We start from the raw sequence: 24,424 nt of genomic DNA, 5'->3' as shown, positions 1-24,424 counted from the left end.
CCTGGCTCTTCATCTTTTAGCCCTACAGAGGCCAGATGGGATGTTGAACAGGGGGGTAACATAAGCCATAAGCAAGTAGATTTTTTTTCTAGAAGATCACTGCATGGAAAACATACTGGAGGCAGCATGAGTGGATAAGGGAGATCAGATAGAAAGCTGCATTATGGTCCAGGTATAAGTAACAGTAGCTTAGACTGGGTGGTGACCATGTAGACGGAAAGAAATGGACATATTTGAAAGATACTTAGGAGGTAAAATCGACAGGACTTAATGGAAGATGTGAAATTTGACAAGGACTACATGGATTACACTTTTAATCACCCAAGAGGCCCAGGTTCTTTTTGTCCTGATCTTAGTCATGTGATCTTATAGTCCAACAGTGAATGTTTTGGTTCAAAGCATGTACATTTTGAAAACAATTTTTGTTCACTTTTGTTTACATTGGTCCTGTAATTTTCATTGCTTTTTGGGCCCATGCCAACATTTTTGTCTAATCCATTTGGGAGAAAATGCTATAATGGTCTAATTTTTAAAAAATTATTAACTAGGAAACTGGCTGAAACGCTCGTCTCTCTCGGGCCTGGCAGACGGCGTGGAAGACCTCCTGGACATCAGTTCTGTGGACCGCCTGTCTTTCATCAGGCAAAGCTCCAAGGTAAACAGGACGTTACTTACGTAAGGGGATGTTGTAGTCACTAATAGAAAAATGTCAGGGCTGAGAAGTGCAAAACACCTGGAGGGGCTGAAGAAATTCTCTTCACGTTTAGTAAGTTTGGGGAACTTAAATGAACTATGGAAACTAAGATGCCTTAGTATTCAGATCAGATCAGTCGCTCAGTTGTGTCCAACTCTTTGCTACCCCATGAATCGCAGCATGCCAGGCCTCCCTGTCCATCAACTCCCGGAGTTCACTCAGACTCACGTCCATCGAGACAGTTATGCCATCCAGCCATCTCATCCTCTGTCGTCCCCTTCTCCTCCTGCCCCAATCCCTCCCAGCATAAGAGTCTTTTCCAATAAGTCAACTCTTTGCATGAGATGGCCAAAGTACTGGAGTTTCAGCTTTAGCATCATTCCTTCCAAAGAAATCCTAGGGCCGATCTCCTTCAGAATGGACTGGTTGGATCTCCTTGCAGTCCAAGGGACTCTCAAGAGTCTTCTCCAACACCACAGTTCAAAAGCATCAATTCTTTGGCGCTCAGCCTTCTTCACAGTCCAACTCTCACATCCATACATGACCACTGGAAAAACCATAGCCTTGACTAGACGAACCTTTGTTGGCAAAGTAATGTCTCTGCTTCTCAATATGCTATCTAGGTTGGTCATAACCTTCCTTCCAAGGAGTAAGCGTCTTTTAATTTCATGGCTGCAGTCACCATCTGCAGTGATTTTGGAGCCCAGAAAAATAAAGTCTGACACTGTTTCCACTGTTGCCCCATCTATTTCCCATGAAGTGATGGGACCGGATGCCATGATTTTCGTTTTCTGAATGTTGAGCTTTAAGCCAACTTTTTCACTCTCCACTTTCACTTTCATCAGGAGGCTTTTTAGTTCCTCTTCACTTTCTGCCATAAGGGTGGTGTCATCTGCATATCTGAGGTTATTGATATTTCTCCCGGCAATCTTGATTGCAGCTTGTGTTTCTTCCAGTCCAGCGTTTCTCATGATGTACTCTGCATATAAGTTAAATAAACAGGGTGACAATATACAGCCTTGACGTACTCCTTTTCCTATTTGGAACCAGTCTGTTGTTCCATGTCCAGTTCTAACTGTTGCTTCCTGACCTGCATACAAATTTCTCAAGAGGCAGATCAGGTGGTCTGGTATTCCCATCTCTTTCAGAATTTTCCACTGTTTATTGTGATCCACACAGTCAAAGGCTTTGGCATAGTCAATAAAGCAGAAATAGATGTTTTTCTGGAACTCTCTTGCTTTTTCTATGATCCAGCAGATGTTGGCAATTTGATCTCTGGTTCCTCTGCCTTTTCTAAAACCAGCTTGAACATCAGGAAGTTCACGGTTCACATATTGTTGAAGCCTGGCTTGGAGAATTTTGAGCATTAGTTTACTAGAGTGTGAGATGAGTGCAATTGTGCGGTAGTTTGAGCATTCTTTGGCATTGCCTTTCTTTGGGATTGGAATGAAAACTGACCTTTTCCAGTCCTGTGACCACTGCTGAGTTTTCCAAATGTGCTGGCATATTGAGTGCAGCACTTTTACAGCATCATCTTTCAGGATTTGGAATAGCTCAACTGGAATTCTATCACCTCACTAGCTTTGTTCGTAGTGATGCTTCCTAAGGCCCACTTGACTTCACATTCCAGGATGTCTGGCTTTAGGTCAGTGATCACACCATTGTGATTATCTGGGTCGTGAAGATCTTTTTTGTACAGTTCTTCTGTGTATTCTTGCCATCTCTTCTTAATATCTTCTGCTTCTGTTAGGTCCAATCACAGAAAGGAAAACAGTGACAAAAACTTTAAATAAAATTGTAACGCAGCTATAAAGAGGTATATAGCTATTTGTGCTCGTGCTCAGTTGTGTCTGACTCTTTGTGACCCGGTGGACTATAGTCCACCAAACTCTTCCCCCCATGAAATTTTCCAGGCAAGTATACTGGAGTGGGTCGCTGTTTCCTCTTCCAGGGGATTTCTGGGCCCAGGGTTCGAACTTGTGTCTCCTACATTGGCAGGCAGATTCTTTACCACTGAGTCACCTGGGAAGCCCATATAGATATTAATTCCCAGCTACTTTTAACACACTTGAAATCCTCACATTTTGAGATCCTGTCGAAGGACACATAACTGTACAATGTGCATAGATTTCTTTTATACACACACAGAGTTTATCTTTGTTCCCTCCTTTTCCTACCATCTGAACCATTCTCCCCATTGACAAGAACAAAGAAGCTCAGGGTGATTTTTCCCACTTATGGCCTTCATCTGTTAAGCATCTTAGTAGCCTGCAGTTTGGAAAAGGTCATAATTCTTACTGAAAGCATTTCTGATGAGAATCTTTCTTGTGACTGGTTTGTGGTCTGCTCACAGTAATTGTTGGTGTGTGATAGAAGTTACATTCCTTTATATACAATTTGCCTAAACTTTTCTTCTTAGATCTCACTAAAACCAATTTTCTTCTGTTTCAAAATAATGTTTTTAAATTATAAAAAGAATATAGCAATATTATGAGACATTTAGAAGATATATTTGTAATTCCTCCTTCATATTCTTTTTATTAAAATTTGGCCAAGTATTTGAGAGTCTGTGAAGTATATAGCTTCTTTGCTTTGCTGTAAACACATTTTAAGCATTAGAGGAGAAAGCATGTTATTGCACTTTAATTATAGGACACCTTGTGAATTCATTTTTACTGATTCTTGCATAGAGATTTGAAATCTTCTATTTGGCTGTCTTTTACTTTCATCTGATTCTCAGCTGTGGTGTTTTTTATAAAGGATGAATATGACTTGTTCATAAATTTGAGTTTGGACTTTAGCAGAATTAAACTCTAAGACTATCTCAATTATTTGCTAAACTATTTTCACAGTGCCCAATTATTTTACTTTCAATCTATGATCAAGACTCTCCTTCAAAGTATAGTTGTAAGTGATGTCTTTTTTGGTACGTGGAAATAAACTCTACAAACTAGTTAACCAGATATGGAAATTGGAAAAAATGAAGTGACTTTTATATTATAAACAAATTATTTTTCAAGGTAAAGGTTAAGTTCAGTTCAGTCGCTCGTCGTGTTTGACTCTGTGACGTCATAAACCCCAGCACGCCAGGCCTCCCTGTCTATCACCAACTGCCGGAGTCTACCCAAAACCATATCCATTGGGTCGGTGATGCCATCCAACCATCTCATCCTCTGTCATCCCTTTCTCCTCCTGCCCTCAATCTTTCCCAGAATCAGGGTCTTTTCAAATGAGTCAGCTCTTCACATCAGGTGGCCAAAGTATTGAAGTCTCAGCTTCAACATCTGTCCTTCCCATGAACACCCAGGACTGATCTCCTTAGGATGAACTGGTGGGATCTCCAAGGGACTCTCAAGAGTCTCCTCCAATACCACAGTTCAAAAGCATCAATTCTTCAGCGTCAGCTTCCTTTATAGTCCAACTCTCACATCCATACATGACCACTGGAAAACCATAGCCTTGACTAGACGGAACTTTGTTGAAAAAGTAATGTCTCTGCTTTTTAATATGCTGTCTAGATTGGTCATAACTTTCCTTCCAAGGAGCAAGTGTCTTTTAATTTCATGGCTGCAATCACCATCTGCAGTGATTTTGGAGCCCAGAAAACTAAAGTCAGCCACTGTTTCCACTGAATCCCCATCTATTTACCATGAAGTGATGGGACTGGATGACATAATCTTAGTTTTCTGAATGTTGCTTTAAGCCAACTTTTCACTCTCCTCTTTCACCTTCATCAAGAGGCTCTTTAGTTTTTCTTCACTTTAAGCCATAGGGATTTTGAGCATTAGTTTACTAGAGTGTGAGATGAGTGCAATTGTGCGGTAGTTTGAGCATTCTTTGGCATTGCCTTTCTTTGGGATTGGAATGAAAACTGACCTTTTCCAGTCCTGTGACCACTGCTGAGTTTTCCAAATGTGCTGGCATATTGAGTGCAGCACTTTACAGCATCATCTTTCAGGATTTGGAATAGCTCAACTGGAATTCTATCACCTCACTAGCTTTGTTCGTAGTGATGCTTCCTAAGGCCCACTTGACTTCACATTCCAGGATGTCTGGCTTTAGGTCAGTGATCACACCATTGTGATTATCTGGGTCGTGAAGATCTTTTTTGTACAGTTCTTCTGTGTATTCTTGCCATCTCTTCTTAATATCTTCTGCTTCTGTTAGGTCCAATCACAGAAAGGAAAACAGTGACAAAAACTTTAAATAAAATTGTAACGCAGCTATAAAGAGGTATATAGCTATTTGTGCTCGTGCTCAGTTGTGTCTGACTCTTTGTGACCCGGTGGACTATAGTCCACCAAACTCTTCCCCCCATGAAATTTTCCAGGCAAGTATACTGGTGGGTCGCTGTTTCCTCTTCCAGGGATTTCTGGGCCCAGGGTTCAACTTGTGTCTCCTACATTGGCAGGCAGATTCTTTACCACTGAGTCACCTGGGAAGCCCATATAGATATTAATTCCCAGCTACTTTTAACACACTTGAAATCCTCACATTTTGAGATCCTGTCGAAGGACACATAACTGTACAATGTGCATAGATTTCTTTTATACACACACAGAGTTTATCTTTGTTCCCTCCTTTTCCTACCATCTGAACCATTCTCCCCATTGACAAGAACAAAGAAGCTCAGGGTGATTTTTCCCACTTATGGCCTTCATCTGTTAAGCATCTTAGTAGCCTGCAGTTTGGAAAAGGTCATAATTCTTACTGAAAGCATTTCTGATGAGAATCTTTCTTGTGACTGGTTTGTGGTCTGCTCACAGTAATTGTTGGTGTGTGATAGAAGTTACATTCCTTTATATACAATTTGCCTAAACTTTTTCTTCTTAGATCTCACTAAAACCAATTTTCTTCTGTTTCAAAAATAATGTTTTTAAATTATAAAAAGAATATAGCAATATTATGAGACATTTAGAAGATATATTTGTAATTCCTCCTTCATATTCTTTTTATTAAAATTTGGCCAAGTATTTGAGAGTCTGTGAAGTATATAGCTTCTTTGCTTTGCTGTAAACACATTTTAAGCATTAGGGGAGAAAGCATGTTATTGCACTTTAATTATAGGACACCTTGTGAATTCATTTTTACTGATTCTTGCATAGAGATTTGAAATCTTCTATTTGGCTGTCTTTACTTTCATCTGATTCTCAGCTGTGGTGTTTTTTATAAAGGATGAATATGACTTGTTCATAAATTTGAGTTTGGACTTTAGCAGAATTAAACTCTAAGACTATCTCAATTATTTGCTAAACTATTTTCACAGTGCCCAATTATTTTACTTTCAATCTATGATCAAGACTCTCCTTCAAAGTATAGTTGTAAGTGATGTCTTTTTTTTACGTACGTGAAATAAACTCTACAAACTAGTTAATCAGATATGGAAATTGGAAAAAATGAAGTGACTTTTATATTATAAACAAATTATTTTTCAAGGTAAAGGTTAAGTTCAGTTCAGTCGCTCGTCGTGTTTGACTCTGTGACGTCATAAACCCCAGCACGCCAGGCCTCCCTGTCTATCACCAACTGCCGGAGTCTACCCAAAACCATATCCATTGGGTCGGTGATGCCATCCAACCATCTCATCCTCTGTCATCCCTTTCTCCTCCTGCCCTCAATCTTTCCCAGAATCAGGGTCTTTTCAAATGAGTCAGCTCTTCACATCAGGTGGCCAAAGTATTGAAGTCTCAGCTTCAACATCTGTCCTTCCCATGAACACCCAGGACTGATCTCCTTAGGATGAACTGGTGGGATCTCCAAGGGACTCTCAAGAGTCTCCTCCAATACCACAGTTCAAAAGCATCAATTCTTCAGCGTCAGCTTCCTTTATAGTCCAACTCTCACATCCATACATGACCACTGGAAAAACCATAGCCTTGACTAGACGGAACTTTGTTGAAAAAGTAATGTCTCTGCTTTTTAATATGCTGTCTAGATTGGTCATAACTTTCCTTCCAAGGAGCAAGTGTCTTTTAATTTCATGGCTGCAATCACCATCTGCAGTGATTTTGGAGCCCAGAAAACTAAAGTCAGCCACTGTTTCCACTGAATCCCCATCTATTTACCATGAAGTGATGGGACTGGATGACATAATCTTAGTTTTCTGAATGTTAAGCTTTAAGCCAACTTTTTCACTCTCCTCTTTCACCTTCATCAAGAGGCTCTTTAGTTTTTCTTCACTTTAAGCCATAGGGGTGGTGTCATCTGCATATCTGAGGTTATTGATATTTCTCCCAGCAATCTTGATTCCAGCTTGTGCTTCCTCCAGCCCAGCGTTTCTCACGATGTACTCTGCATATAAGTTAAATAAGCAGGGTGACAGTATACAGCCTTGACGTACTCCTTTTCCTATTTGGAACCAGTCTGTTGTTCCATGTCCATTTCTACCTGTTGCTTCCTGACCTGCATATAGGTTTCTCAAGAGGCAAGTCAGGTGGTCTGGTAGTCCCATCTCCTTCAGAATTTTCCACAGTTTATTGTGATCCACACAGTCAAAGGCTTTGGCATAGTCAATAAAGCAGAAATAGATGTTTTTCTGGAACTCTCTTGCTTTTTCCATGATCCAGCAGATGTTGGCAATTTGATCTCTGGTTCCTCTGCCTTTTCTAAAACCAGCTTGAACATCTGTAAGTTCACAGTTTACATATTGTTGAAGCCTGGCTTGGAGAATTTTGAGCATTACTTTAGTAGCATGTGAGATGAGTGCAATTGTGCACGGTAGTTTGAGCATTCTTTGGCATTGCCTTTCTTTGGGATTGGAATGAAAACTGACCTTTTCCAGTCCTGTGACCACTGCTGAGTTTTCCAAATTTGCTGACAAATTGAGTGCAGCACTTTCACAGCATCATGTTTTAGGATTTGAAATAGCTCAACTGGAATTCTATCACCTCCACTAGCTTTGTTCAAAGTGATGCTTCCTAAGGCCCACTTGACTTCACATTCCAGGATGTCTGGCTTTAGGTGAGTGTGAGTGATCACACCATTGTGATTATCTGGGTCGTGAAATTCTTTTTTGTACAGTTCTTCTGTGCATTGTTGCCACCTCTTCTTAAGATCTTCTGCTTCTGTTAGGTCCATACCATTTCTGTCCTTTATGGAGCCCATCTTTGCAGGAAATGTTCCCTTGGTATCTCTGATTTTCTTGAAGACATCTCTAGTTTTTCCCATTCTATTGTCTTCCTCTATTTCTTTGCATTGATCACTGAGGAAGGCTTTCTTATCTCTCCTTGCTATTCTTTGGAACTCTGCATTCAAATGGGTATAACTTTCCTTTTCTTCTTTGATTTTGGCTTCTCTTCTTTTCATAGCTGTTTATAAGTCCTCCTTAGACAGCCATTTTGCTTTTTTTGCATTTCTTTCTCTTGGGGATCGTCTTGATCCCTGTCTCCTGTACAATGTCATGAACCTCTGTCCATAGTTCATCAGGCACTCTGTCTATCAGATATAGTCCCTTAAATCTATTTCTCACTTCCACTGTAGAGTCATAAGGTGTTTGATTTAGGTCATACCTGAATGGTCTAGTGGTTTTCCTCATTTTCTTCAATTTAAGTCTGAATTTGGCAATAAGGAGTTCATGATCCGAGCCACAGTCAACTCCCTGTCTTCTTTTTGCTGACTGTATAGAGCTTCTCCATCTTTGGCTGCAAAGAATATAATCAGTCTGATTTCTGTGTTGACCATCGGGTGATGTCCATGTGTATAGTCTTCTCTTGTGTTGGAAGAGGGTGTTTGCTATGACCAGTGCATTCTCTTGGCAGAACTCTTTTAGCCTTTGCCCTGCTTCATTCTGTACTCCAAGGCAAATTTGCCTGTTATTCCAGGTGTTTCTTGACTTCCTACTTTTGCATTCCAGTCCCCTGTAATGAAAACATCTTTTGGGGGTGTTAGTTCTAGAAGGTCTTGTAGATCTTCATAGAACCATTCAACTTCAACTTCTTAAGCATTACTAGTTGGGGCATAGACTTGGATTACTGTGATATTTAATAGTTTTCCTTGGAAACAAACAGAGATCATTCTGTATTTTTTGAGATAGCATCCAAGTACTGCATTTCAGGCTCTTTTGTTGACTATGATGACTACTTCATTTCTTCTAAGGTAAAGGTTAGTATAAACACAAAGAAGTTCTTTTGAGTTAAGTTATCTGACTTCTTGTTTTTTTTTCTTAGGTCAAATTCACCAGTGCCGTGAAGCTTTCTGAAGGTGGGCCAGGGAGTGGAATGGAAAATGGAAGAGACGAAGAGGAAAATTTCTTCAAACGTCTTGGTAAATGTCACTTGGCCTAAGAATTGCATGCAACTTTCATTACATGAAACAAATATTTGATTAAATTAAATGATCTACTTTATATTTTCCTTGATTTCTTAATAATTTTTTCCTCATATATATGTTGCTTGCATTACTCTTCACTAAGTCATGCCTGACTCTTTGTGACCCCATGGATTGCAGCCTGCCAGGCTTCTCTGTCCATAGGATTTTCCAGGTAGAATACTAGAGTGGGTTGCCATGTCCTATTCCAGGGGAGCTTCCCAATCCAGGGATCGAACCTGCATCTCCTGGATCTCCTGCATTGACAGGAGGATTCTTTACCACTGTGCCATGTGGCAAGCCGTACCCTTTAGAGGCTTGTATATACATCTCTGTTAACCATTTGGTTTAACACATATTAGTGGATGTTCTACTGTGTTCCTCATTCCCTAGTGGGCCCTGGATTAACAAAGAATAAGGCACAGGCTTTTCTTCTGCTGTTCTGTCCTTTATTAAAAATCCGAGAGCTTTAAAGAACCTTCAGATATCCTTTTATCCACCCACCTATCTACTTAGGAATACTGCACAGTAAATCCCTGACAGGTGGCCAGCCACCCTCTGAGCACTTCCACTGAGGGGGAGCTTATGACTGTACAAAGCAATCTGTTCCAGAACTAGACAGTTTTCATTGTTAGAAAGACTTTCCTTATATTCTGAAAATATACTTATCCATAAATTTGACTCACTGGTCTAGTTTTGGTATCTCTAGCTGCACTCCGCCCCCCACCCCACCCACCCCCGCTGCCCACACACACACACACACTCATACACTCATTCATACACACATTGCTAGTTTCACCTATTATCTATTTCATGTTCTCTCTTTTGATCTCACTTCTGCTGGTTAAATATTGTTGATTCCTTTTGTTTTACTTACATAGAAATGTCTCTAGATCTATCACCATCCCGATTCTATTTTACTGTGAATCAGAATTAGATGATATGATTTCAAAATGGGGTGCTTCAGATGGAATGTAATACACTATATTTGACTTTAGTCACTGTAATAGATAGTGTAACTGTTAAGCACCAGGGGTATAACCAGTAGATGAATACAATTGAAGAGTGCATTGTCTGTTTTCACATCACAGAGTTGGTTTGTGTTGAATTTGGGATTAGCCTTTGCCAGTTGTCCTTTACATGAATAAATATCATGTATTATTTTGATGTAGCTATTATTAATTCTTCATCTCAGAATAAATGATATGTATTGTTTCATTAACATGAAGGGTAGTTAAGTCACTTACCCAGGAAGGAAATTAAGAGATAGGACCCAAAACAAGTTAAATTCTGAATCTTCTATACAATTGTGCTATAAAAATCCATCAGCAGGGACTTCCCTGGACAGCTCCTAGAAAACATATAGTTGACTTATTGATTGACAACTTGTGGCTACAGTTTTCGGCCAATGATACATTTAATATACTAATGATCAGCAAGAACTTTCCCACATTATTGCAAAAACATCACCAGACTTTACCAAAAAATTATCTCACTGATACCTTTATAACTCTGTCAAAAGGAGGAAAGTAATTTAGTTTAACATGATATTTTCTTCATGAAACCAAGTGGTTCCTTTTTGTTTGTTTGTTTGTTTGGTTGTGTTTTGTCTTTTTAGTGATCCTCTCTATCTAATTCTCTGTTACAGAATTTGGCTAGGCATACATACATCAAGGGGCTTCCCAGGTGGTGCTAGTGGTAAAGAACCTGCCTGCCAATGAAGGAGATGTAAGAGATGTGGGTTTAATCCCTGGGTTGGGAAGATTCCCTGGAGCAGGAAATGGCAACTCATTCCAGTATTCTTGCTTGGAAAATCCCATGGACAGAGGAGCTGGGCAGGCTACAGTCCATAGGGTCATGAAAGGTCAGGTCTGTGGTTTCAAGAATCTTCCTATTAATTGGGAACTTTGTCATTTTCAGTCCTCTTGCACTCTTTCCACTCATATTTCAGAGAAGATGCATCTAATGTTCAAAGTTGTTAGTATTATAAATAGATTTTTGTGGTGGTTGTTTGAGAAGGAAGTGTGGAACTAAACTACATTCTCTAAATGTGTGCTGTGTTAGCTGGATGTCATTTGACTAGTACTGTGATTGCATCTTCAGGTCCTTTCTGTGCACTGGAGTGTAATTTGATGGAACTGAGACATAACCTCAGAGAGTCGGGTCTCTCACATTGGTTGCCTTCTTAATGAAGCTTTTCTGTACTTTCCCATTTGTGAATTTTTCTCTTTAGTAGAAAAGAAGAAAGCATGATTGAGTTGTTTATCTCCCTTTCCTTCTTCAAGTAATAGGTCAATATTTTTATTCTTACTCTTATTCCAAACATGTTATCATTAGTCTCGCTCATGCACCTTAGTTTCTTCTGGATTTTGTGTTTTTCTCACCACTGTTCTTACAGACTTCAGCCATTGTTTCACGTACTCTTTATATTTCATTCACAAATAGAAAAGACCTGATACAAAATAGTCACACATCCTGAGTCTAGGGTGAGTTTGCGTCAACAGTACCCACAATACAGTCTCTATCTGTGTGTCTAGAAGACAAAATGATAAAAATCTGGAACTGATTCTGGGATATTTAATGTGTTTTTGACTGAGAAAAGAATGTGGTTTGTACATCATCATTCTTTGTCCATAATCTCTGGCTTGTTAAAAATTTTTAAAGTATTCTATGAGATAATTCTTTTGGAATGTTTTGCAAGAGACAGATATCCCCAGCTATTCTGAAAAATCAAAACAACATTATCTGCTCATCTGAGTACATTGTATTTTGCAACAACTGCCATCCTTGACCTTGTAAACATCTTAACTTTGAACCTGTTTTTGCTTTTTATTTCTTTCTTTTCCTTTTTCTAATACTTTGCAATCTGTGAATAGATGATCACTACACATCCATTATAGATGCATTGTCCATTTCTTTCTCATTTAAATTACTTTAATTACCTATTTTCTCTGTTTCTTTAAAGTTGTTGAAGAAAGCAAATACCAAACATTCTAACTCTCGGTTTCAATGCAGTACCCTAACTTCACTGGGTTAAGATAAAATGAATATGTGGTTGAATTTTTTAATCTAAGATTTTATTCAACAAATGAAAACTACATTTACTGAACATTTACAGAACTGAAATTACATTCAGAGACCAGCCATCTTTTTCTTCTGTATTTTCCTATTTGCTAAGAATATTTCATTTTAGAAATCATATTGTCTCTATTTGAAGGAAGATATTTCATTAACTAAAACAATGTTTTTTCCCCCCAACTGACCAGGAAAATTGATGACTTCTTTGTGCTCAGCTCTGTCATGAATTGTATGGAAAATGCTTCTTAAAGAAATACTAGATTTTAAAACGTCCTTGAGATCTAGCAACTTTTTGGAAATACATCCTATGTAAATTATACATCAGTAAATTTAATGTAAAAAAATAGTCAATAAGTGTAACTAGAATGTATTGAGACTAAAATATTACTCATGATGGAGCAAGCCAAGAGGCATCCTTACATTCTAGTAAATGTATATAAAAGATTAATAAGGAAGAGGTACATTTTATAAGCAAATTACTTTTAATGTTTCTTTCAGTATCACAATATGAAAGGTCAACAGGGTGCAACTGGACAGTCTGTATCATGTACAGTGTTGATTAATTTCTTACAGTAAATTTTACTGAAAAAATCACAACCTTCAGCAGGATGTAAAAGTCTTCAACATAAACATTTGGGTATTCTAAAACATAGTGTGGCCTGGTGGGAAGAGAACAGGCTGTTTGTTACCAGTTTGGATTTGAATTCTGACCTTATCACTTTCTGTTGCATGAACTTAAACAGAGCTAATTCTCCTGTCCTTTCCTCTTTATCTCTCTGTTTCTATTCCTTCTCATTCTCTCTTTTAAAAATCATTTTAAAGATCTATCTTATATAGCTGTTACAAAAAAATAAAATAAATTATAAAATCTCTCATACAGTACTTGACACATACTAAGTGCTCAAAGAGTTAGTAAATATATTGTTATCTATTAACACTATATGGGCTTCCCAGCTGGCACTAGTGGTAAAGAACCTACTTGCCAGTGCAAGAGACATAAGAGATACAGGTTTGATCCCTGGGTCAGGAAGATTCCCTGGAGGAGGGCATGACAACCCACTCAAGTATTCTTGCCTGGAGAATCCCATGGACAGAGGAGCCTTGTGGGCTACAGTCCACATGATCACAAAAACCAGACATGACTGAAGCAACTTGGCTCACAAGCACATTAATGCTATATAGATACAATGGAAATTTTCCATTGTAAATAGCTTTTACTCACAGCATGATCCTTACATCCTGGACTTGTGGGGTTTTTACCAAATGTGCATTGTCTGTGAATGATTCTTCACAGAATAGATTCTTACCAACAATGATTGTTTTGATCACTTCTGTTTTCATTATTTTATTTATACTTCTTAACTGTGTTGTTTCTGAAGTTCTTTCTATCAAAATGATACTTTCTTGGGAATTCCCTGAAGGTTCAGTGGTTAGGACTCTGCAGGGGGCAGAGATTCGATCCCTGGTTGGGAAATGAAGATCCTGTATGCCACCTGGCGTGGCCAAAAAAAAAAAAAGGAAAGGGAGACTTTCTTTAGTAATATTGAATATATATTTTTAGAAGTAATTATCTTGTCAAAAAATATTGAAAAAATGGTCATATATTTATTCTTAATGCTTCCTTTAATAAAATGATGAAAACTTTAAATTGGTTGAATAAGAATAAATTTTTTGACCATCCAGTCTATCTTATACATTAGTTCTATTACAAATTTGAGAGTTATCACTTAATGTATCTTAAATCTTAATTATGGTAAGAAATAATGGAACAATTTGATTCACTGAAAAGAAAAATCTTATTATTTGGGAATCTATCTTAAATTCAAAGTTTAAATTTAGGTACAATTAAAGTTATAAATATTTAATGAATGAGATATCCTGTGGCATGTGTATCTATTAAAGGACTGTATAAAAATGATTAATAAAGTTATATATAGATAGGAAAAATAACAGGAAGTTACCTGTTCTAATGGTTTTGCTTATGTTCAATGAGTAAATAGAATAGTATTTTGAAAGACAGCTGTCTGAAGACGATGTTGTCCAGGAAATGTTTGTTCATTATTTGTAGCTTCTAGCTATGCCTTTTTAGGACCATTTGAAATTCTGTCTTCTGAAATTTTTTCCACCTTCAGATTCTTTTTGTGCTACTTCCTTTTGCATTTGATACAAAATATACTTACACTAACTAGAAAAAAATACTGAAGATGCTGAATATGGAATTTTTATTCTAGAATATTTATACTTGAAACACACCCATAAGGAATGAAATATAGGAAATGTTGATAATGATATTTTCATCATATTCTGAGCCATTTTTGTACTTAATGAAAATGTTCAAACATAGACAAAGAGTAAAAAGAGTGGTCCAATGGATTCCAAATATCTATCACCCACTTGTAATAATGAAAAAATTTTTTTGCAATTTGCTTCATCTTATTTTTTAATGTTTTAGAACAAATTCCACACATCATATAATTTCACACCTATATAATTCAGCATGATACTGAGATATTTTGAAAGCTGTTGACCAGAATTTGGTAATTATTTTTAGATAATGCCATAATTTTTTAGCTTGTGTAATAAATCCAAGGGAATCTGTTCCCCAAGCTTGAACTGCTTTCAAAGAATGAAACACAGGTGCTCACCGTTTCCACTAGTACACATGATGGCTGACATCCCTATATGCAGCACACTATCATGGTAATCCAAGCTCACAACTATAAATACCACCCTCTTATTTACAAAGAATGCAAGTAATTAAAAGGATAAGTCTAACTCTGGATTTGACTTTTGAGTGCAAATTTGTGAACATTAGTGTTTATTAACAGGAACAAATTACTCACCATATATCCTGCAACTACCAGTTATGACACGCTTGCATGTAGGGCACTTTAGTGGAGAGCAACAGCTATAAGAGCCACTTTTTTGCTGAGGCAGCGAGTGGGAAAGTGGGGCAGTGCTTGGGCGGGATTAAGGGACTTTTTATAGAAGAGGTGAGAAAGCCATTTCCTATAATGGCATCTGTGACTTAGTGAGGACCTGGGGTTGGCAACACTGCAAATGAATGGTGTCAGTATACATTAAGCCATGCACGAGATCAGCCTCCTGCGGGTATATTCTGAAGTGTGAAGAGTCCTTTTCAAAACCATGGGAGGCAATCTGGGCTTGGTTTTTAAAAGTATACTCAATATTATATGAGATTATATATATTACATATAATATAATATATATTATATAAGAGAAACTAAATATTATATATATACGTGTGTATACACAAACACACACACATATACTAGAAATTATCAAAAAGCTATGAGATATTTAGGTTGTTTTAAAAAAGAATTGTTCAGTTGCTTAGTTGTGTCCTACTCTTTGTGACCCTGTGGACTGCAGCAGGCCAGGCTTTCCTGTCCTTTGCCATCTCCCACAGTTTGCTCAAACTCATATCCATTGAGTTAGTGATGCCATCCAACCATCTCATCCTCTGTTACCCGCTTCTCCTCCTTCCTTCAATCTTTCCCAGCTTTAGAGTCCTTTCCAGTGAGTCGGCTCTTTGCATCAGGTGGCCAAAGTATTGGAGCCTCAACATCAGTCCTTCCAATGAATATTCATGATTGGTTTCCTCTAGGGAAAAGTACCTGGGGTTAAAAAACAGATGAAAAACAGTGCTTTGTGTTTTCCTTCCTTAATGTGCGATCCTTAGACTTCCTGTATTAAAATCATGTCACATGTTTGTTAATATTCATAGCCCCCAGACCTATGGAATCAAAACCTCTAGCAATAGAACCTGATATTATGCATTTTAAGGAACTCCATACAGATTCTCATTCTTATGCAGCTTAACTGGAAAAATAAGTGAAGAAAAATAAGTGGTTCCCAAACCTCTGATTACTGTGTGGTATCAAGCTGGCAGCGTCCTTATCATCTGTGAGGCTTTACAAAACCCACATTCTCATGCTCCTTCCAGAGACACTGGTTCTGAAGTTCTGAATAAGATTCAAAACTTCCCAGATAATTCTGATGCACAGCCAGGTTTGGAAATCTTAGAATTAAATGAACACTTCCCAAGTCCTTTACAACTCTCATTGTCAATGATTATTTGCATTGGCACCAAGATACCAGGATATTGTCTTTGATATAAGTTTTTTGTAACAGATCTGAAATTGCATAGTGATTTTACATCTTCCATAAAAACAGAATTTAGCTGTTGATTACAGGAAGAATTTTTTAAAATAATCCCCTTAGCAGTGTTAGGGAAGAGACCTGGTATCAAAATGATTGGACCCTATATTCCCTGGTGGTACAGATGGTAAAGAATCTGCCTGCAGTGCCAGAGAGCTGGGTTCAACTGGATTGGAAAGATCCCCTGGAGAAGGGAACGACTACTCACTACAGTATTCTTGCCTGGAGAATTGCATGAACTTAGGAGCCTGGAGGGCCTACAGTCCATGGGGTCACTTAAAGAGTCGGACATGGCTGAGCGACTAACTCTGAATTTTATATTTATCTTTTTAATTTTTAATCTTTAAGATTTATTTTATTGACACATAGTTGATTTAAAATGTGTTAATTTCTACTATATAGCAAAGTGATTCAGTTATACATATATTTATACATTATATTTCACATTCTTTTTCATTATGGTTTATCACAGGATATTGAATATAGTTCTCTGTGCTATACAGTAAGACCTTGGTGTTTATCCATTCTGTATATAATAGTTTACATGTGCTAATCCCAAACTCCCAGTCCACCCCTCCCTCACGCTCTTCCCCCTTGGCAACCATGACTCTGTTCTCTATGGATTGGACCCTATATTTAAATAGTTGTGTAACACCCCGTATTTACATACGCAGTGTGTCACCAGAGTCTTAAAAGTCAAGGCATGTCCAAATCAAACATTAGATAGAGAGGAGGGAGGTGTAGTTCAAGAAAATGTTCTCAGGACAACACTACAGAAAATAGATTGTTGAAACTTGAAAGCTCTTTTAAAATTTACAATCATTACACTCTCTCTCCTTCTTTCTTCCAACATGGGAAAACCCCCACAGGTTGCCACAGTTTTGATGACCATCTGCCTTCCAACCAAGATGGCGGAAAAAGCAAAAACGTGGTGAATCTTGGAGCAATCCGACAAGGCATGAAGCGCTTTCAGTTTCTGTTAAACTGCTGTGAGCCAGGGACAATTCCTGATGCATCGATCTTGGCAGCTGCCTTGGATCTTGTAAGTTGTTGCAAGAATTTTCTCACCCTGTACTCCGTTCCAGTTAATTCTGCTAATGGAGGAAAGCATGAATCCCTAATCCTAACCTTAACTATGGATTTATGTTTTGGCCTTATTTTTTCCCCTCAGCATTAGTGGGAAAAGGAGGGAAAAGGTGGTGAGGTAAAAGAAGAAAAGAAATTGAGGAAAATTCTTAGTAAATAAATTCTATATAGCATCATAATTTAAAGTTTATGAATCTTTTAAATATAATACATAAATTAAAATATATAAAATATATTCTGTATAGCATCATGATTAAAAGTGTATGAGTTACATTCCAGAACAGTATGAGACTTCCTGGCTTAAAATCTCCCTAACATCTGTTAGCCAAACACTGTAAAATGAGATTAAATGTAATAAGAGTAATAATAATATTATGTCTACCTCCTAGGGCTAGTGTGAGGATTAAATGAGATACTGGATATAAAGTCTTCAGCGCAATGCCTGAAATATGGCAAGTTCTCAATAAAGTAGGCCATTATTATTGTTAATTGTTATTAGTCATGTCTGTCACATATTTGTCCTTTAAACTCTGTCTTGGTTTAATTACCTGTTCGTCAAGGGAGAATATGAAGCAAGGATCAATTGAAATTAATAGTACAGAAGCACCTTGAACATTGTGTGGCATTATTCACATGTAAGAGATTCAAGAGCATAATGTGGATCTTGTTTAGAAAGTATTTTTGTCAGGTAAACGAAGCCCAGACATGAGTTTAGAACTGTCTCTGTTTCCTTTATTTACCTTCTGGTTTAATAAATTCTTCGTATGATGTATAAATACTGGGTACAAAATGCAAAGTAAATATCAAGAAATAAAAGTCTTTTATATTAACATTTCAAAAAGAATTAGACATTTTTACAACAGAAACTCTTTAGCCCATTTTATAACTCATGATCATATAAATGCTGGCCACTCATATTTTTGCCTTGGAAAATCATCTAAAGCTTATAATTCATGACATTTTTCTGTGACATTAATAGTTTTTACTGTCATGATATTTAGTGACCAGCAAGGTATGTAGCTTCACGTAAGCCTGAAATGCAAATACCACTGTAATCACCCAAAGGTTATTTATATAAAATTTTTCAGTCAGTTTCTCACTCTTGGATATTGGCCTTTGCAAATATTTTTCTTAATTCCAAAGTAGTTAATGTGTATTGATATATGCTATGGTGACTGTAAAATGTAGAGAGTCACAGGTCTCCGGGAGAGCTGAGGCAGGTGGCAATCAAAGAATGAGATGCCTGTCTAAAGCAAGAGAGCTAACAAGGCAGAGAGCCAGATTCTTGTTATCTAAGTGGAAGAGTGGTAACTAGCCTGTCACTCTTTTGAGTCATGCATGGTTCTTCTTAATTACATCTTGATCTATTCTGAAAGGAGCACATTAAAATAAATTAATGTAACAAATTGATAAAGAAAGGACAATTGAACATTTAGAAAATAAGTAAGTATGTGGTTACTTCACAAAAAATACTAAAGCCAGTAAAGTGTGCCACATTTTATTTGCACTTCAGAAATACTCATTAAAATATCCATAAATTCCTGTATTATAACTGTCAGATTTGTGATGATTAGAAAGTGCTAACAGAGTATAAAATATCATGGTGTTGGTAGCAGTGGAAGCAGCAGGATTTGATTAGGGAACAGAAGAGAGTATTGGAATAACAGGGTGACAGTGAGAATGCAGTAAGCGTGAGCAGAGTTCTCAGCCTCTCCTGAGTTGTTAGTAATTTTCGACTGGATCTAGTCATAGAGGAAGAGAAACATATATTTGATATATCAAATATCAAATGGAAAGTATGGTGAAATTTGAAAGCCTGGAATTCAGTGTGGCTTATAAGATACTCATCATATAATAATTGATTAATTAACTCAGCCAATATCTCTTGAAGGTTTCCTATGTGCCAGGCATAGTGCAGTAAAGGATAACACAACAGAACTCAACTGGAAAGCATTACCTGTTTTGCAACTTTCCTTATGAGGATAATATTTGTATGGTGACCTCTCTTCTAGACTTAGAGTGTACAGCATTCTTAGGTTGACAGACTAATGGTTAACACTTACTGTGTGCCTACTGTATTACCAAAAAAAAAAAAAAAAAATGAAGCTCAGAAAGACCAACTGGCCAAGGGCTCGAAGTCAACAAATGATAGAGCTGGATTAGAGCAGACCCTCTATTTTATACAACACCATGCTGACTCTCTCATTAAAAACTTATGTGAGATCACTACAGGAACTTTAAAATATGAAAAATAAGAAATTCTATATTTTAAACCTGAGAGTTTAAATGTGGTTTTAGAAACTGATGATGACAGAAGCTATTGGAACAATTTATTAAATACACAGTAGCAATGTTGCATTAGAACTTTGTGGGTAATCTGTGCTGTAGAATTCCAAATGTACTATTGTGTCCATCTTTGTCTCAATTCTGAAGTCACAGATACTTTGGAAAATTTTTAGACAAAGGAACCATCAAATTTTATTAGCATTTACTGATGGTATAAAACAGAAGGAATAAATACTTCCTACATAGAAGGCTTTTAAGAGTTATAAGATATGTGGGCATGGAAAAAACAGGAGGCTTGACACAAACAGATTGATATACTTGAAGATTTAATAAATAACCCCAGTCAAGCAAATTAGCACTGGCTTCTGAATGGAGATTATGTTAATAAGAATATTGATGAATACTTTGATAGTCATCAATACTTTGTTTTGATGCTGGAATTTTATTCCTTCTCATCAGATGTTTCCATACCTATATAATCTCTAACTGCTATAATGCTTAGAGTTTCCAAGGATATTTAATTAGTGGCAGAATTCCATAGAACTTTTAAAATTATTTTACATCTTCCAAATAAGATTGTGGCCAGTTAGTTACCAAATCACTAGATTCTCCTTTCTTCCTTTCCTGTTGGACCAATTCTGGTCTGCTTGATCTTCTCAGTCTTATTAATCTCATGGTAAGAAATAAAGGAGATTTGATGTTTATAAGCAATATCTTCAAGCTTCAAAGTAAAGAAGCATTTTTTGATCATTATAGATATCCAGTGATGAAGTAGATACATTGAGAAGTAATGAGCTCTTTTTCATTACACTGGACTCAATGGGGGAGGTTTACAGGGGGACTTAAGAAGTAGGTGGTTAGTGTGAGTTTCTTTATTATCTGAGAGTCTTTGATTCTAGGTCAAGGTCAAGGAGTATCCAGAGGTCAGTATCAGTCAAGATTAAAAGGAAACAGAGAAATTACAGGCAGACCTGGTTGGTTGAAAAAAAAAAAACAACAGATGAGATAGATAATGATGGTGATGATGGTAAAAAGAGGGGACAGGTGATGATGGTGGTGATGGTAAAAAGAGGGGCTAGGTGATGGTGGTGGTGATGGTAGCCATTGTGGTGGTGGTGGCGATGATGGTAGTCATCATGATGGTCATGATGATAGTAGTCATGGTGGTAGTGGTAGTGGTGGCAGAGATGAGGGTAGAAAGTAACATTTTCATTATTTATCACAGTTTATAAAGCACCTTCATATTCTTTATTTTATTTGTTGATATAAGAGGAAAGGATTAAGCCAGGAAATGGTCTCCAAATGAGGGCACCCTTAACTTCAATTTCTCAGATACAGAAAAGTGAAGGAACAAAAATCACTGGTGAATGCTGGCAAGAGGACTGAGAGGAAGGAAAGTGTGGCTGCATGTCCAATATGTTTGAAGCAAGTGGCATTCTCTTTTTACCATCATTTATGCAAGTGCGGCAGTGGCAGTTGTTCATACCTGTTGATCTGGGGTTAAGAGCCCCTTGAGATTAATGTTCACAAATGTCTTTTATTAGATGTGTTATTACATTTTGTATCCTCTGTGTTTGCTTTCACTTAATACCTGACTTCATCTGCTTCCCGACTTTCAGAAATGCTTCACTTTTAAATATGTTTTACATGTTTTCCAATGCATTTGTGGTTTTAGTGTATGAATATATAGATATAGAAATATGTAGATGTAGATATCTGTCTAGTCAAAGCTATGGTTTTTCCAGTGCTCATGTATGGATGTGACAGTTGGACTATAAAGAAAGCTGAGCACCAAAGACTTGATGCTTTTGAACTGTGGTGTTGGAGAAGACTCTTGAGACTCCCTTGGACTGCAAGGGGATCCAACCAGTCCATCTTAAAGGAAATCAGTCCTGAATATTCACTGAAAGGAGTGATGCTGAAGCTGAAACTCCAATACTTTGGCCACCTGATGTGAAAAACTGACTCATTTGAAAAGACCCTGATGCTGGGAAAGATTGAAGGTGGGAGGAGAAGGGGGCAACAGAGGATAAGATGGTTGGATGGTATCACTGACTCAAATGGATATGAGTTTGAGTAAACTCCAGGAGTTGGTGATGGACAGGGAAGCCTGACGTGCTACAGTCCATGGGGTCTCAAAGAGTTGGACATGGCTCAGCGACTGAACTGAACTGAACTGGGATATAGATATAAATGACATAGATGGATAGATTGATGATAGATACAGATGTCAGATATATATGCAGATGCATATGTACATACAGATAGGTAGAGATAAGTAGATAGATAGATACAGATATAGGTATAGATTCTACCATTTCATCCTATATGATTTGGGAGAGGAAGGGAAAATGAATATATTCAGTTCATCATCATTTTACAGTCCAGCACTCTCCCGTCTCCTTTTCGTTGTTTGCTTTTGTTGGATGTTGCATTCATTTTTTAACTACAACTTAAATGCAATGTTTACCTTATGATGTAGCTTTTATTTCAGAAAATTGTCATTGTCTCTTTACCTGCATCATAGAATTTCAATGTGATTTTTTTTATAATTTACAATTTTCTTCAGAATTAAAACGCATTATTAAATGAAAGAAATGCTAGAAATGTCAGTGTTCAAAGTCTTGCCCATCTGAAGGTTTTTGTTTTAAACAATCCTCTTGTCATTATTACTATGACTATGAAGGGATAATTGGTTCAGTTTTTGTTTCAGCACAGCTCCTCCTCACACTGTTTCTCTCCAGTATAAATTTAATAAATGCAACTCTAAGACATTTTTTAAAAGACATGATTTAGAAAGGATATATTTCATCTTTAGGTTGATATAATCTACAAGTATAAAAAATAGAAAAATTATGTAGTTTGAACAAAAGGCGTTTTTGTCTGTTTTCTATATATTTCAGGTGAAATCATCTTTCATTTTTTATCCAGACAAATACATAGCATGTACAGACATAGTGATGTCTCATCTACTGGTTAATTTACTAGCATGAATAACACACAATAATGTCAATTTGCTTTAGTAACAATTCCATGAATATAAGATTCCCATGGGATCATAGTTTTCTCCCTAGTCTGTGGAAAAATAAAATCTAATTCATGTTAAATTATAATAGTTTCATAAATAGATAACTTTAGGAGGAAAGATTATATAATTTGTATTCTAACTGGGACACTTTTGAGAGTGAAATGGGGTGTTATCAATAATCATACCAATTAGACATAAACTAGAACTCTCCTGGGGAAAATGAAACATTAGGTTACCATATAGTCATACTTTTAGGTTCACTGCAACAAATTTAATCCACATTGGAGTTTACCATCATAAGACTACTTGGTGATCGATGGAAATTACCTTTTTTCAAGGAATTAGGAATATATGCAGACGGGGAACTATAAAAGCAAAGTAATATTGTGTTTTCTTTTGAATCATAAGGAAAGTTGAAGTAATCCAGTAATAACCAAAGCTAAATGGTCCAATTATACACTTTATTCTAGTGGTACTCCTATATTGAATTAAAAAAAAAATCTGACTATGAAATGTAGCAGTCAGGCACATAAAAAAAGATATGTCATAAATATGTAGCATTTAAATAAAAAAATTTTAATGTCATATGTTCATCATATATGTTAAAAAGTAGTACATTTCAAAAATCTTTTAAGTCCCTTATATTCCTTTCCTAATCACTCATCCCTACTTCTCAGAAGACCCTGCTGTCTCAAACTTTAATTTTCCCTGTGCTTGGCTTATTTTGCTGCATAAGTTTGTATCCCTAGAGAATATGTCATTTTGTTCTGTTTCCTCATGCTGTATTTTAATTTATACATTTTAATATAATTTATCAAAATTTTCTTTAATGGTTTTTTTTAGTCTTTTTAAAGAAATCACACAGTAATAAAAAAATACATGTTACATTTTCCTCTAAAATTTTAAAGTTTACATTTCACATTTAGGTCTTTAACTAGAATTTACTGTGTGTATAAAGTGGGATTCTTTCCTTTTTTTCTTTTTATTTCACATGTAAAAAAAAATCCTAGGATGTTATTTTGACTAATTCATTCTTCATTATCTGATATGCAACACCATCCTAATCATGTGTCCAGTTTCTATACATGCATGGATGTGGTTCCAAGTGTTTTTCTGTTCCATTCCCTGTGGCTTTGAGTTAATCTACTCTGTCTTAATAGCTCAAACTTTGAACATCACCTAATTATTCTTTGCTTTTCCATGTAAATTTTATAATTAGCTTTTCAATTTCTCTGAAAATTCTTTGCTATATTCTTGGAATTACATTGAGCCCACAGATAAATTTAGATGTAATTAAAATTCAAATTGAGATTCAGAGTTGAATTGATTATTCAAAAGTTTTATTTCTCTCTGAGTCAGTTTAAGTAATTTTACATTTTTCAGTAATTTGTCAGGTTTACCTCAATTTTCATATTTGTTGGATTAAAATTGATAATTTTCTTATTAATATTTGCAGCATCTATTATTATTTTATCTGTTTTTATTCCTAAAATTGTCTCCTTAGGCTTGCCAGGTATTTGTCAATTTTGTTAGTCTTTTTTAACAATCTTGTTGATTCTCTCTATTGTGTCTTATTCTCTAACTCATTAATGCCTTATTATTTTTTTATTGAGGTAGAGTTGATTTAAAGGTTGTGTTAGGTTGTTTTGGGTGTACAACAAAGTGATTCAGTTTTATATATATATATATATATATATATATATATATATAATTTTAAAGATTATTTTCCCTCATAGGTTATTACAAAATATTGAGTATACCCTGCC

The 24,424-nt window shown here is 36.5% G+C and overlaps 1 protein-coding gene across 1 annotated transcript in view; it reads left to right on the top strand.

The window, feature by feature from the left end:
* UNC80 (unc-80 homolog, NALCN channel complex subunit) overlaps positions 1-24,424 on the top strand; it is a 232,114-nt gene that overhangs the window by 71,946 nt on the left and 135,744 nt on the right. Inside the window, 3 exon segments of the mRNA XM_070387345.1 lie at positions 549-655; positions 8,860-8,956; positions 17,128-17,300. Coding sequence (XP_070243446.1) covers positions 549-655; positions 8,860-8,956; positions 17,128-17,300 — 377 coding nt within the window.

Source organism: Bos mutus, chromosome 2 (assembly GCF_027580195.1).
Source record: "Bos mutus isolate GX-2022 chromosome 2, NWIPB_WYAK_1.1, whole genome shotgun sequence".
Taxonomy (NCBI): domain Eukaryota; kingdom Metazoa; phylum Chordata; class Mammalia; order Artiodactyla; family Bovidae; genus Bos; species Bos mutus.
This window is presented reverse-complemented; position numbering and strand designations above follow the sequence as displayed.